The sequence below is a fragment of the Patiria miniata genome, unplaced genomic scaffold (genome assembly GCF_015706575.1).
Source record: "Patiria miniata isolate m_02_andy unplaced genomic scaffold, ASM1570657v1 HiC_scaffold_22, whole genome shotgun sequence".
Taxonomy (NCBI): Eukaryota; Metazoa; Echinodermata; class Asteroidea; order Valvatida; family Asterinidae; genus Patiria; species Patiria miniata.
Window position 1 is genome coordinate 7,151,773 of NW_024037061.1, and position 14,950 is coordinate 7,166,722.

The 14,950-nt window shown below is 36.8% G+C and overlaps 1 protein-coding gene across 1 annotated transcript; it reads left to right on the top strand.

Moving 5' to 3' along the window:
- Window positions 1–1,917: 1,917 nt before the first annotated feature.
- LOC119730685 (E3 ubiquitin-protein ligase TRIM33-like) lies at window positions 1,918–5,921 on the top strand. The gene is made up of 2 exons (XM_038203678.1): window positions 1,918–3,390; window positions 5,394–5,921. Exons 1-2 carry the CDS (start codon window positions 1,945–1,947, stop codon window positions 5,832–5,834), a joined length of 1,887 nt encoding a protein of 628 aa, XP_038059606.1. The 5' UTR covers window positions 1,918–1,944; the 3' UTR covers window positions 5,835–5,921.
- The last annotated feature ends 9,029 nt before the right edge of the window (window positions 5,922–14,950 follow it).

Here is a 14,950-nt window from a genome sequence, read left to right on the forward strand (position 1 = left end):
TAATGGACCCTGAACGCGAGGTACATGTAGGTGTGTCAACACAGATGCGCATAAGTTCATCAAAGCCTGAAGCATTGGACTGTTCAATTGAAATGCATGGGGGTGTTATATAAACTGACAAATTCTGTTTTTATGACAAAGAAAATTTAATTGTTGCTTCTTATGACGTACGTTTTTTTGTAGTTCACAGAGCACTATTTTCTACATGAATTTTGTATCAAAAAGAAAATAATAGTAATCTTTAAAAATCCAAATGAAGTCTGTTTGGAGAATTTTTCTGCAACGTAAATGGTTTCCTATTTTGGGAATTCTTTGCTCCCTTGGGTATATAAAACACCAAGGACTATATCATAACAGAGGATAAACGAATACTGCAATAACTCTACCCATGCATGCTGTATAGAGTTTGCGTTGTTATAAGGAGACAATGGTAACACATGGTAACAAAGACCATGCAATATGAACATAGTGTATTATAATGAAGCAAATCATGCGATTATGAATTCCCCTCCCTCATTAATTATGGATACCACTTCGCCATCTTTGTTAATGTTGTTTCAATACTGAAAACAGCCTAGAAAAGACTGAGCGTAAAACAACTTTATTTTTCAATCGAGTGAGCGGAATTCATCAGGTTGGTGTGCCTTCTGAAGGCTGTATTTAACTGCACTACAGGTGAGTTTTTTGGGCAGACACTTTCCACATTTTTTTCTCTTTTTTTGGTATTTAGCTAGCTCCGCTAAATGACTACATATATTTATCAATTGCTGACTACACAATTTCACTAGTTTAAAAATGACAATGCTAAGTTAGGCCAAAAAAAAAGGCTCCGGTTTCTGGTATGGAGCTTGTCCAAAAAAGTGGTGCAGCGACGGGTTTTTTTTTTTTTTTACCTAATTTTTTGCTTCAAATTTCGGCTGATGACTGCAAATGGTGCCCGACTAAACTTAGTGCAAATACATGTATATGGGAGTCCAGAGAGGCCACATAAAGCTTATTCTCGACCATAACCCAATCTAAAAACACGTTAAAATTGTGCAGCAGCAGGATTCCAGTCAAACCAGTGAGTTTGGCGGTTTTGAGACATCATCTTTCATTGAAAAAAAAACGTTTTCATTTTGCCGACGCGCATGGCTATGGCGACGCTCGCGCATACCAGAAACCGGAGACTTTTTTTTTGTTTGGCCTTAAAAAACTCTGCCACATCTGATCTCAAGCTGCATCAGTTCAGTATTCTGTTGTCATGGTAATACATGGTACAATGACAAATTCATCGCCACTTGTGGTACAAATCATTTTCATAGTCCAATGATCACAAAATGCATTGACAAACAATACAAGACAAGCCTAGTAAAGCTGGTCCCAGAGCCCAGAAAATTTAATGCCATTGATTCAAAATGGTTATTCACTTGTACTCTTTTCATGAATAGTCAACCTCAAGTTCAAAACCTGGTCTACCTCAAATTCAACGTACCAGGTAAGCACGTTTTCTGTGAGGATGACTATTAAAAAAACAGTCATTTAGCCCAATAACAAATCTGCAGCACATACAAGCATTGTTTGCGCAGAGCAACAAGAAACGCTCACCCACTGATTGTGTGTATTGGCTTTGGTCACATCGCCTCCAATAATGCACCGCTATGCAAAAAGCTTTACTGAAGCTGTACTACATTTCGATTTTCTATAGGTTTGTGCACAAAGATTGATGCGCTCTGCAAGTTTTACTTTGTAAAGTGAGTCAGCACTCTAGTAGTTTACACGTACATGTACATGTAGCTCTATAATTAATTACATGTACATACATCTCTTTTATTTGTCTCTTACATCAATTTTCATCAAATGTGTGCTGGTCCCAGAGGGCCAGCCCAGTGTCCTCCTTGTACCTACTGACTGACTCGTATTCATTTTGGTTGAACACAGAGGTCTGTCTGAACGTGGATAACAATGGCGACTGGTGGTACAGCTGAGGTTCTGGAGAAGATTAGCGAGCGTCATCTACAATGCTCCATCTGCTACAACCGTTTCACTGAGCCAAAATTACTGGACTGCATACACACTTTTTGCTTGAATTGCCTCCAACATCTCAGACGAAACCAAGATCCGAATGTAATGAAAATCAAGTGTCCCCTGTGTAGACGTGAAACGATCCTTGGAAGAAAAAGAGTTGAAGATTTGCCAGCTAATCTCACTCTGAGTGCCTTAGTGGAGGAGTTTACAATACAGGAACAGCTTCTAAAAGGTCAAGGGTCAGAGATCAGATGTCAAAGCTGTGATGCAGAATATGCCGCAATCTCATTTTGCATGGAATGTCCGCATTTCCTGTGTCAGAATTGTAAACGTACGCATGAACGTCTCCCTGCAACAAAATTTCATAAAACCGTCACAATGGATCAACTACGATCAGGAGAAGTTGCCTACAAGAGTAAACTAAGAGAAGAACCAAAATGTGACAAACATGCCGATCAGAATATAAACGTTTACTGCAACACATGTGAGCAGTTGGTTTGCACAACTTGCTCTGTTCTGAAACATGAAAAACACTCTCGTTCTGACATATCAGAAGCTTTTGAAGAATGCAAACAGGAAATTTCAGACCGGATCACAGTGGCTGAACAGAAGAAAACAGCACTGCGTGATGAAAAGGAATGCATGGTGAAGTCCCACAAGAAACTGGATTCCATGTTTGAGTCCACCAACAAGAAGATCTCCCAAAAGGCTGACAAGGAGGTTGCTAGGATCAGGGAGATGGAGAAGAAACTCAAGAAAGAAGCGAAAGAGATCTACAAAGACAGAGTCAAGACATTTGAGACTGCTGAAAACAACAACAATAAAAAGCTCAAAGAAGTAGAGCAGATACTGGATGAGGTGAATCAGCTCATGGCTCAAGAAATACAAAATGAAATTTTGGGTCTCAAACCTAAACTCTTGCAAAACCTCAAGAAGTTGAAGAAGAAACAGCCAGAGAATGTGCCTGACGAGTTACACTGCATTGACTTTCATGAGGGTGACGAGAAGACACTAGGAAGGCTGATTCTGAAAGATGAGTGGAGATTGAAGAAACACATTGCATATAGAACTGATTCTGTTGCCATTTTCTCCGATGAAATAGTCACAGTTAACAAAAGCAGCAATGAGCTAATGAGTCACATATCATCAAGCAGCCGCCAATCCCCTGTCACTTCCCAAACGCTCAATATGCCAGAACTGAGAGATCCAGACCAAGTTGCAGTCAACCGATTGGACCAGCTCATCGTACTTGACGGTCCTGTCATCAAGACCTTCAGCAGAAAATATAAGCTTCTCCATCAGTTCCAGCCAGGAAGAGGGTCAAACAGCAAACCAACCTGCCTGGCGGTGGATGACAACAATCAGATAGCAGTGGGCTACCAGGTATGCACGTCATGTAAACATGTGTAGTATTTTAGGGTAAAACAATGGACTACCAGTACATCTTGTGCCAAACTAACACAATGTAAGCAATTAATTCTGTGTCATGTTTTCAATATGCTGCCAGGCCTAAGCAGCATCTCATCTATACCAAACCTACTGAGGGTAAACTGGTTGCACTAGATTACAATGGTGACACGCTATTTGAGGTAGATACAAGTTTAAAGGGCCCCAATATTGTTTGTTGCGACAGTCAAGGCAATATTTACATACTGCACGAAACAAGATTTTGCAATTATTTCTCAAGACATTTGAATGTCTTCAGGCCTGATGGGCAAAACACTGGATCCCCCCTTGATGTTGACCTACCAAAATCAGGTTATTGCATGGCCTTCACACCTTCAGGTGATCTAGTGATAAGTACAGGAGAGACATTAAAATTATATCAACATGTTTAAAGACTTCCAAACTTCACGCAATTAATATCAACCCCCCCCCCCCCAAAAAAAAGAGAAGGCAAAGCTAGTAAATTTTGTCACAGAACCCATAAAACTCCATTAAACAGACAAGAATGACTATTCATGTAGAGTGATAGGTGGCTAGTTCATGTACTGGTACATATAAATACGTGGCCTACACAATGGGCTGGATTTAGCCCATTCATTGGCATTATGGGGTAATTTTAGTTCAAATATTCGTGCCTAGGTGAAAAGCAAGTCTTAAAGTAAGTATCATAGTAAACCTGCCCTCGTCATTCAAACGTGATCATTTTGCAAACAATTTTCACTTGCAAATTTGTAACAAAAAAATGTTTTGCAAGTGAAAACCAAAAACTAAAAGGCAGAAAGTATGTTTACGTAAGTAAAAGAGATTATCTTTAAAGATTGAGATGAGAAGCAGTATTTGGATAATGAAAAACTCTTATGCTTTGTAATCCAGTATGAGCTGCAGTGATCCAAATACTGGGTGATGGATTAAGGTGACTGGGGAATTAAGAATTAAAATTGGAACTTGACTTGTGAGATTTAATTGATTCAATCCATTCACAGTTGTAGTGTTGTGCATTTTTGCATTTATATTTAATATACGATTATTCTACATGTAATTTAAACTTGATCAAATATTCAAATATTAAAATCAATCAGGATTTGTGGGCACTTGCAATCATCAAACAGTGCAGGCTTATAAAAACAATACAAAGAACATATTTTGAGGTAGTGGAATGATTGATATTTGACAGATAAAAGAACAAATTTGAGCAAACAGTCCTCACAGCTCTCAAACCATGATTCTGAAGTGGCTTTAGACAAAGGCTGGCATTTGACAACAATAAAACCATGCAACTTCATCGTCTACTTGAGACTGCTCACATTTTCTTATATTTGAATGGAAAAAAAAAAGCTAATTCAGACATTTGGTGAATAACAGAATAGTCAACTAAACTAGATCTTTATGATGCTGACACCATTTCAGTCATGCTACCTGTATCCAATAACAGCACTGAATAATAACAGCAATAATATGTGATGGTACCGTAGTATGATTGTACGCGACTACCTAGGTGCATGTATAGCTCTTAAAAGGAATGAAAATTAACAACAAATATTTTGCAAGTACATGTAGTTTAAGGCTTCATTTAAGAAACCGATGCTTATTGAGGCATGCCTTGCCTTGGAAATAATGATGTCAGATCTCAATCAAATTTCAGTTTTCATGATGATCATTTACAATGTAATGTGTGCTATTAGTGACAGATGCTACCTGTATCCAACAACAGCACTGAATAATAACAGCAATAATATGTACAACAAATTGTGTGTACTGTTTTCAACATTATTGTATGCAGCCAGTGCCTCAATTCAGTGCCTCTGTCTCCTTTGCAGTGCACTAAGGCATGCAGTGTACTTGGGTAATTACCATTCTTTGTAAAGGGTTGGCTAAAAGAAAAATATTCCAAATGATTGTAAAACTTAAATATGGATTCCCACTGTTACTACTATCACCAGGCAAAGCAAGAGATCAGCCTACACAAGCCAGACGGAACCCTCCTCAAGAAACTACCAGCACCAGGGATCAGTGATCAACTGGCCATCAGCAACCAGCATCTCGTCTACATCAAACCTACTGAGGATAAACTGGCTGCACTAGATTACAATGGTAACATAGCATTTGAGGTAGATGTAAAGAGCCCCAAGAGTGTTTGTTGCGACAGTCAAGGCAACATTTACATAATAGTATCGACACACCCGAGGAGATCGATTCTGCCTGCTTTTGGCTTATATCAACAACACATTGAAATCTTCAGTCCTGATGGCCAAAACATGGGATACCTACCGGTATCCAACACTGATGACCTTCCACGTTACCCAGGTAGCATGGCCTTCACACCTTCAGGTGATCTAGTGATAGGTACATGTGATACATTACAAATCTTTCAACAAGTTTAAAGACTTCCAAACTTCATGAAATTAGCATCAATCCCCCACCCCAAAAAAGTTCAAGGCAAGCCTAGTAAGCCGGTCCCAGTGCACACAATTCCATTCCATTGATTTAGAATGGCTATTCACTGGAAGCCTTTTCATTCACGTGGCCTACACAAGGTGAGACTTAAACAAGTCTTAGTGCAAGTATTAAAGTAAAGCTGCCCTCGTCATTCAAACATGATAGTTTTGCAAACAATTCTCAGATGTAAATTTGTAACCAGAAAAAAATGCTTTCAACCTAATACAAAATGGCAGAAAGTCTAAGTAAATAAAAAAGATACATACATGATCTTTAAATAACGGGATGAGAAGCAGTATTTGGATAACGAAAAACTCTTATGCTTTGTCATCCAGTATGAGCTGCAATGATCCAAATACTGGGTGATGGATTAAGGTGACTGGAGAATTAAGAATTAAAATTGCAATCTGACTTGTGAGATTTAATTGATTCAATCCATTCACAGTTGTAGTGTTGCGCATTTTTGCATTTATACGATTGTTCTACATTTAATTTCGAGTTGATCAAATAATCAAATATTAAAATCAATCAGGATTTGTGGGCACCTGCAATCATCAAAAAGTGCAGGCTTATAAAAATAATACAAAGAACATCATATACATGTATGTATGAATAGATATTTTGAGGTAGCGGAATGATTGATATTTGACAGATAAAAGAACACATTTGAGCTATCAGTCCTCACAGCTCTTAAACCATGATTCTGAAGTGGCTTAAGACAAAGGGTGGCATTTGACAACAATAAAACCATGCAACTTCAACATCTACTTGAGACCACTCACATTTTTCTTATATATGAATGGGAAAAAAAAGCTAATTCAGACATTTGGTGGATAACAGAATAGTCAACTAAACTAGATCTTTAGATGCTGACACCATTTCAGTCATGCTACCTGTATCCAATAACAGCACTGAATAATACCATCAATAATATGTGATGGTACCATAGTATGATTGTACGCGACTACCTAGGTGCATGTATAGCTCTTAAAAGGAATGAAAATTAACAACAAATATTTTGCAAGTAGTTTAGGGCTTCATTTAAGAAACCGATGCTTATTGAGGCATGCCTTGCCTTGGAAATAATGATGACAGATCTCAATCAAATTTCAGTTTTCATGATGATCGTTTACAATGTAAAGTGTGCTATTAGTGACAGATCGTTGTGTCTTAAACATGCATGTAAGTATGCTTGTACATGGCTTCCAAATGTGGATAAGAAAATAAGGATGTGACTTTACGTTTAATTTGGTAAACGTTCAGCAAATATTTAAGGAACCATTTAAACTTTTAGCCATTTCACAAAGACTGACGCCTGCCCATAACAGTCTGCAGACCAGCGTGATTGACATGATAAATCAACAATGATTGACATAACAAGTAGCAGGCTGTCATTGAAAAGTAAAAATGTAAAGTCTACGTTTCCCCCGAATGTAATCAAGTACTCCGGTGCTTCTAGGGATTTGTAAATTAAATAAGTTGGAAAACATTGTTAATTATATGTGCTATGTTTGTTTAACTCAAAGGACGATCGCAGGAAAGTACATGTAGGTCCCTTTTTATATTTCAAGTTTTATTTAAACGTTTTGGAAAATTTGTAAACGGATTTAGAATTTGTTTTAGTTTAAACTTGAAAAGGTCCCATCCTTAACAAAAAAAAAAGTTGACATCTTTTCCTTAAACACTAAATGTATGTGATATATACTGTGAGAGTATATGTACTGTAACATTTTTTTCCATTTAAAAACAGCTATTGTTCAGAGTGGAATTGCTGCAGCCAGTGAAATCATACAAAATATTGTGATTCCATTCTACCCGTCATCACTAATGATACGGTACCTTACCAGTTTAACACTAACAAATGCATCACAACAAAAATTACATTTTGTTAAATGTGTCGTATTTTAAGGGTTTAATTTTTGTTTTACTTTTTCTTTAAGTCCAAAATTTATCACACAAAAAAGCATAAGGAGTCCGACTTGTGACAAAACAGAAATTCTTTAAAAGGAATCATATTTTCACTTGCGTTCAGATTTTCAAAGTGATCAGATTCTGTTTTGGCTTTTCTATGAGTAGTGCAACATGTTGTGTAACAAAATGTCTATTGCTTCATCTTTATCTTAACACTTTGCAGTTCATCAAAATATTGTTCTTACTTTTTCAGGCAGCAAGCCATGCAGCCAATATTTGCAAAGCCATTCTTTCAAAAACAGCAACTTTTGAACTATGTGGCTTGCCATATCTGTTTATTAGTAGTGTTTCAATGAACAGTGAAGTCAACAACCACTTCTTAAATAATCTTTAAAAGTACTCTTTAAAATTGCTGGCATCTGTATTTGTATATTTGAAATTTGTCAATGATAATACGTCATTACTAAACCAATTTGGTGTTTGGTGCTTCTTTTTTCCCAAGTTACATGAACAATAATCATCCACTACTGGAAGACTAGTTTCTGCCTCCCACAATATTCAGTCAGACTGATATATCAAACACATCATAAGGATAAAAACTAGTCCACAGCACTGGGTTGTGTTTGTTTTCTTAATTATCATTATAAAATCTTTTTTCTGTATTGTGTATTAGATATAATTATTGCATGAATTAAGAGAATTGTAATGGTGGTGGGGTAAAAGGGGCACAATAAACTTTTTCTTGAAATTTTTGTTGTTGCTTGTTTTTATATTTATCTTGAGTTTTGTGTGTGATTTACTTCGGTCTCAAGGGTCTATTTTTTCAGGTATATAATTTTGTAAACCAGTCATCTGCGCAAGACTTGTGCAAATTTTCTAAACACAGAGTTTTTTTCTCCAGATTTTGCACACTTGTTCTGTTACATCTGACATTTATGATTTTATAACTCTGATACACTCCTTAATGCAGTCGTCCTCCAAGAGTGATTATGAATAGCAAACTACCATACCTGCCCAACAAATGAAAAATCTTTTGACATCATTCCTAATGATACATGAACTATATGATGTACAAAGTACCACGGTAACAGGCACAGGACAAATGTCACACTTTGGACCCTCAACTTATAGAATGAACTGTAAATTGCAGAATCATAGAATCTCTAATGCTTCTAGTTTTGTTCTTTAGTTTGTAACAAGAAATTAGGCCAGGAGATATTGACCTATGCTAGTACATTAAATTTTAAAACAGACCTTGATTTCATGCTTTGTTTAAAGCTAGAGTCCATCATTTGCAGCCATCCGAAAAGTAACTGGCGTAATTATTGTTGAAAAACAAACTTGGTTGAAAGATAGTAAGGGAACTAACTCCTTATGAAATTATCCTTTCTGGGAGGCTGTCATTTTGAAGTAATCAACGAAAGAAGGCATTTCCAACGGTGATTCTTAAGAAGCACCGTAGAAAAATTTAAATTAGTAGTTCGTTTTGTTATTCAGCGCAGCGCGCACAAGTATTGGAACAACGCACATGCGCGCGCGGTTGTTATAATTCGTCGGATCAGTGCGCGACTCGCGTATAGCTGCAATTCAAAACAATTCAAAACATGATTCAGTATCTTTTGATTTGAAATTGAGATCTTAGAATGCTGTTTTTCTCGGAATGTACAGCTGAAGCTGAGCTGAAACTTCATCAGGTTAGTTGCTCAGTATCCTTCATTAGATTTTGAACTCTTTTGTTGCTTCAAACGAACAAAATGCACAAATTACAAATGATGGACTGTAGCTTTAAACATAAACAAATTGTAACCATCATAGTGGTTCTTGAGTCTGGAGTGCTGAATGGCAACACATGGCAACCAATCAAAACTGATATGCAAAAGATAGATGTTTTCAGCAGATGATGTAATCCCACCTCACCTTTTCTTTCCATAACACAAATGTGAAACATTATTTGCTTAACACAACACCCTGAAAGGCTGAACAAATCCTTGTCATCTGATTGGTCGCTTGTTAACTGGTATCATGAATGTAGAGCCATCAGAGCAACTAATAGTGGGACCGTGCAATGGAACTTTTATTCACTGTGCAATGGAACTTCTATTTTTGGGATGCGGCCGCCGTGCATAGCGACAAATAATTCAACAACACTTGATCAACTACCCACCAATTAGATGACGGGAATTCTAATCAGGCGTTGTATAAAACAACAAATGGTACAATGTACCAAGTCCATGTACTGAAAAACATTATCAGAGAGATTATTTGAGAAGGTGGGGTCATATGACTTGTTGCTAGTTTGTGGACATATCCCAGCCGCCATATTTGCTAGTGTTGTTGTACTGCAAAAGTTAAGCTAAAACTTCAAAGAAATGAGTGTAATAACTTTATGAGAAGCAGGTAGATTTCATCCGAAGACAACTTACTTGTGTGCAGGATTATTTGAAGGCTGCATTGACATGTAACTGCACTACTGGTGAGTTTTTAGTCAGAAAATCCAACTTCTGTGGATCAGCATTTGATAATTTATTTTTGTCATTTCTTGGCCCTGGGCACACCCCAACATTTCAAACAGGTTCCACTGGTTACACCTCTACATGTATGTTCCGACACCCCTATGTTCCGACTGCACATATTTCTATTCCTAACCCTAACCCTAACCTTAACCCTAACCCTAACCCTAACCGGGAGTAACACAATCTAGGTTGTCGGAACATAGGGGTGTCGGAACATAGAGCAGTCACCGTTCCACTGGGATGTTCTGCGAAAGCTGAAAAGGACCAAAAAAAGGCTTAAATCTCAATAATCGTGATTTGGGGAAACTTTTCCATGTAACCATTTTAAAAACAATCAACAAGATTAATTTAACTATATTAATTGCAAGGTTTACTAAATTAATTTAAAACAAAAAATTCTGATCTCAATAAATAGCATTCAAGGTTTTTAATTACTAATGCAAAATGGTGGTATAATTGTACCAGTCAAGCAAAGCCCATATAAACTTCAAAATGCTAACCCACAAATGTGTGGCGTCAATTATGTAAAAACATTTCAATAATGGATTCAATAAAAATATAAAACACAGGTCATTATAGTACATGTGCCTTATTCATTCTCAGACTACAAGACATGATTACATTTCTGTGCTATTTCAGAGTCTTATCCTGCCCCCCACAAAAAAATCCTGACCTAAATTGCCAATTTTCTTACAGTACAAAAGTGATTCACTTTTGAATGAGACTTCACCCCCCCCCAAAAAAAAATGTCTCATACACTTTCACATTATTGACTGCCAGAAAAATACTTCCATTATCGTTGGGTAGGGTGGTTGAAGCCCCACAATCAGGATCAATAATGTACTGACCGGGAGCTAGAATGTTTGCGAAGTGGATCTGTTTGTGCCCAAAACAAAACCCGTACATGTATTTCAGAGGGTTGCAGACGTCCACAAATGAAAAATGGTTGGAATAATACAAGTTGAAAATGTATTGATAGAAAAAAAAGATGAATTTGATGAAGAGCACGGGGAACGCAACTTAAATTTTTGCAGACATATCAGCTGAGGGAAATAAGGTTCAGGATCATCCCTTTGACTTCGTTTATTTTTCAACAGATTGTTTCAAAACTACTGATTGAAAGTTTTAGAGTTTGTTAGTGACATCATAGGCGTAGATTTTTCTTGGTCAACAGAGGGCGCTTTCAGCGCGCCAGCATTGTCCCAAATTTTGTTAAGTTTGTATTATAAATCTGTCAAAGGTTCCTTTGATTTTTGCATCATATTTGATGTGATTTACTTCGGTCTCAAGGGTCTATTTTTTCAGGTAAATAATTTTGTAAACCAGTCATCTGCGCAAGACTGTGCAAATTTCTAAACTTTTTTTTCTCCAGATTTTGCACACTTGTTCTGTTACACCAGACATTTATGATTTTATAACTCTGATACACTCCTTAATGCAGTCGTCCTCCAAGAGTGATTATGAATAGCAAACTACCATACCTGCCCAACAAATGAAAAATCTTTTGACATCATTCCTAATGATACATGAACTACATGACGTACAAAGTACCACGGTAACAGGCACAGGACAAATGTCACACTTTGGCCCCTCAACTTATAGAATGACCTGTAAATTGCAGAATCATAGAATCTCTAATGCTTCTAGTTTTGTTCTTTGGTTTTTAACAAGAAATTAGGCCAGGAGATATTTACCTATGCTACTACAGTAAATTTTAAAACAGACCTTGATTTCATGCTTTTGTTTAAACATAAAAAATTGTAACCATCATAGTGGTTCTTGAGTCTGGAGTACTGAACGGCAATACATGGCAACCAATCAAAACTGATATGCAAATGATAGATGTTTTCATCGGATGACGTAATCCAACCTCACCTTTTCTTTCCATAACACAAATGTGAAAAATTATTTGCTTAACACAACACCCTGAAAGGCTGAACAAATCCTTGTCATCTGATTGGTCGCTTGTTAACTGGTATGATGAATGTAGAGCCATCAGAGCAACTAATAGTGTGACTATGCAATGGAACTTCTATTCACTGTGCAATGGAACTTCTATTTTTGGGATGCGGCCGCCGTGCATAGGGACGAATAATTCAATGACACTTGATCAACTACCCACCAATCAGATGACGGGAATTCTAATCAGGCGTTGTATAAAACAACAAATGGTACAATGTACCAAGTCCATGTACTGAAAAACATTATCAGAGAGATTATTTGAGAAGGTGGGGTCATATGACTTGTTGCTAGTTTGTGGACATAACCCAGCCGCCATATTTGCTAGTGTTGTTGTACTGCAAAAGTTAAGCTAAAACTTCAAAGAAATAAGTGTAATAACTTTATGTGAAGCAGGCCAATTTCATCCGAAGACAACTAACTTGTGTGCAGGATCATCTGAAGGCTGCATTGACATGTAACTGCACTACTGGTGAGTTTTTAGTCAGAAAATCCAACTTCTGTGGATCAGCATTTGATAATTTATTTTTGTCATTTCTTTGCCTTGGGCACACCCCAACATTTCAAACAGGTTCCACTGGGATTCTACAAAAATTACAACATACAAGAAGTCAAAAGCACATAAAATAATGAAGAACAGCCATACCATGACATCAAAAGATACGGAGTGATTATCACCTTGGTATCTTTGGAGGGAAAAACTTAGTACATTTGTTTTATCGTACAATTCAATTAATGCAAAATAGTTCTGCGAAAGCAGAAGAGGACCAAAAAAGGCTTAAATCTCAATAATCTGTTTTTGGGGGAAACTTTTCCATCTAACCATTTTAAAAGCAATCAACAAGATTAATTTAACTATATTAATTGAAAAGGTTTACTAAATTAATTTAAAACAAAAAATTCTGATCTCAATAAATAGCATTCAAGGTTTTTAATTACTAATGCAAAATGGTGGTATAATTGTACCAGTCAAGCAAAGCCCATATAAACTTCAAAATGCTAACCCACAAATGTGTGGCGTCAATTATGTAAAAACATTTCAATAATGGATTCAATAAAAATATAAAACACAGGTCATTATAGTACATGTGCCTTATTCATTCTCAGACTACAAGACATGATTACATTTCTGTGCTATTTCAGAGTCTTATCCTGCCCCCCACAAAAAAATCCTGACCTAAATTGCCAATTTTCTTACAGTACAAAAGTGATTCACTTTTGAATGAGACTTCACCCCCCCCCCCCAAAAAAATGTCTCATACACTTTCACATTATTGACTGCCAGAAAAATACTTCCATTATCGTTGGGTAGGGTGGTTGAAGCCCCACAATCAGGATCAATAATGTACTGACCGGGAGCTAGAATGTTTGCGAAGTGGATCTGTTTGTGCCCAAAACAAAACCCGTACATGTATTTCAGAGGGTTGCAGACGTCCACAAATGAAAAATGGTTGGAATAATACCAGTTGAAAATGTATTGATAGAAAAAAAAGATGAATTTGATGAAGAGCACGGGGAACGCAACTTAAATTTTTGCAGACATATCAGCTGAGGGAAATAAGGTTCAGGATCATCCCTTTGACTTCGTTTATTTTTCAACAGATTGTTTCAAAACTACTGATTGAAAGTTTTAGAGTTTGTTAGTGACATCATAGGCGTAGATTTTTCTTGGTCAACAGAGGGCGCTTTCAGCGCGCCAGCATTGTCCCAAATTTTGTTAAGTTTGTATAAATCTGTCAAAGGTTCCTTTGATTTTTGCATCATATTTGATACGCTCAATGTTGTGAGTACTTATAATTGTTTAGCATTTGAGATAAAGGGGTTATAGATAATTGTGTGTAAAGGGGGGTAAGAATAACGGTCATTAGATATAGTAATTTTGGGTCAACTTCTGGGGATAAATTTGCGAAGAATTAGCGAAGCACATGAGATTCACATTTATTGGATGCACGTGACATGATTTTCACTTCAATTTCGATCAGTTTATATGGATTACTGTCAACCAAGGTTAAATTTTGGAGACTTGAATGTTAATTTTTATGTAAACATTGATGTACTAGCGCATATACATGTATTTTAATGAGGAAATAATTCATACTAGACACAATTTAATAAGTTTGGGGATCAAATCAGTCAGTTAAATTAATTTATTTCTTATTGTAATTGATTCATGTATGTGCAGGTACATTTTGACATAATTTTAGAGACTTATTGTATTTTTTGGTTTTAAATTAATTGCAGATTGAAACAAACTTCTAGAGAGTACAAACCGGCCGTCACACATTTTGCTACACATTTGCTACTTGTACAATATAAGGGCATAGAGATTTCAATCGTCAATCGTCATTACATTCACGGTTGACTGAACAGTGACCAATTTTATGAAAGGGTCTATTTAGAGGCTTGCACCACTCTTCGATTGTGGTTTTGGGGTGTCATTTGTCACAAAGTGAAAGGCTATGGTTGCCAATCAAGGCAGGTGGCGGAAAAAAGAGATTTCACCATGAAAAGGGGCGCAAGCCTCTTAATAGACACTTGCATAAAAGTGGTCACTGCTCAGTCAGCCGTGAATGAAAGGACACGATCAGGGTGTCATTTTAAGAGGAGATTCAACCCTAACAAAGGATATCTCCCTTTGATTCACATGTGCCCTTCTTCTGTTCCAATTAGCAATAATA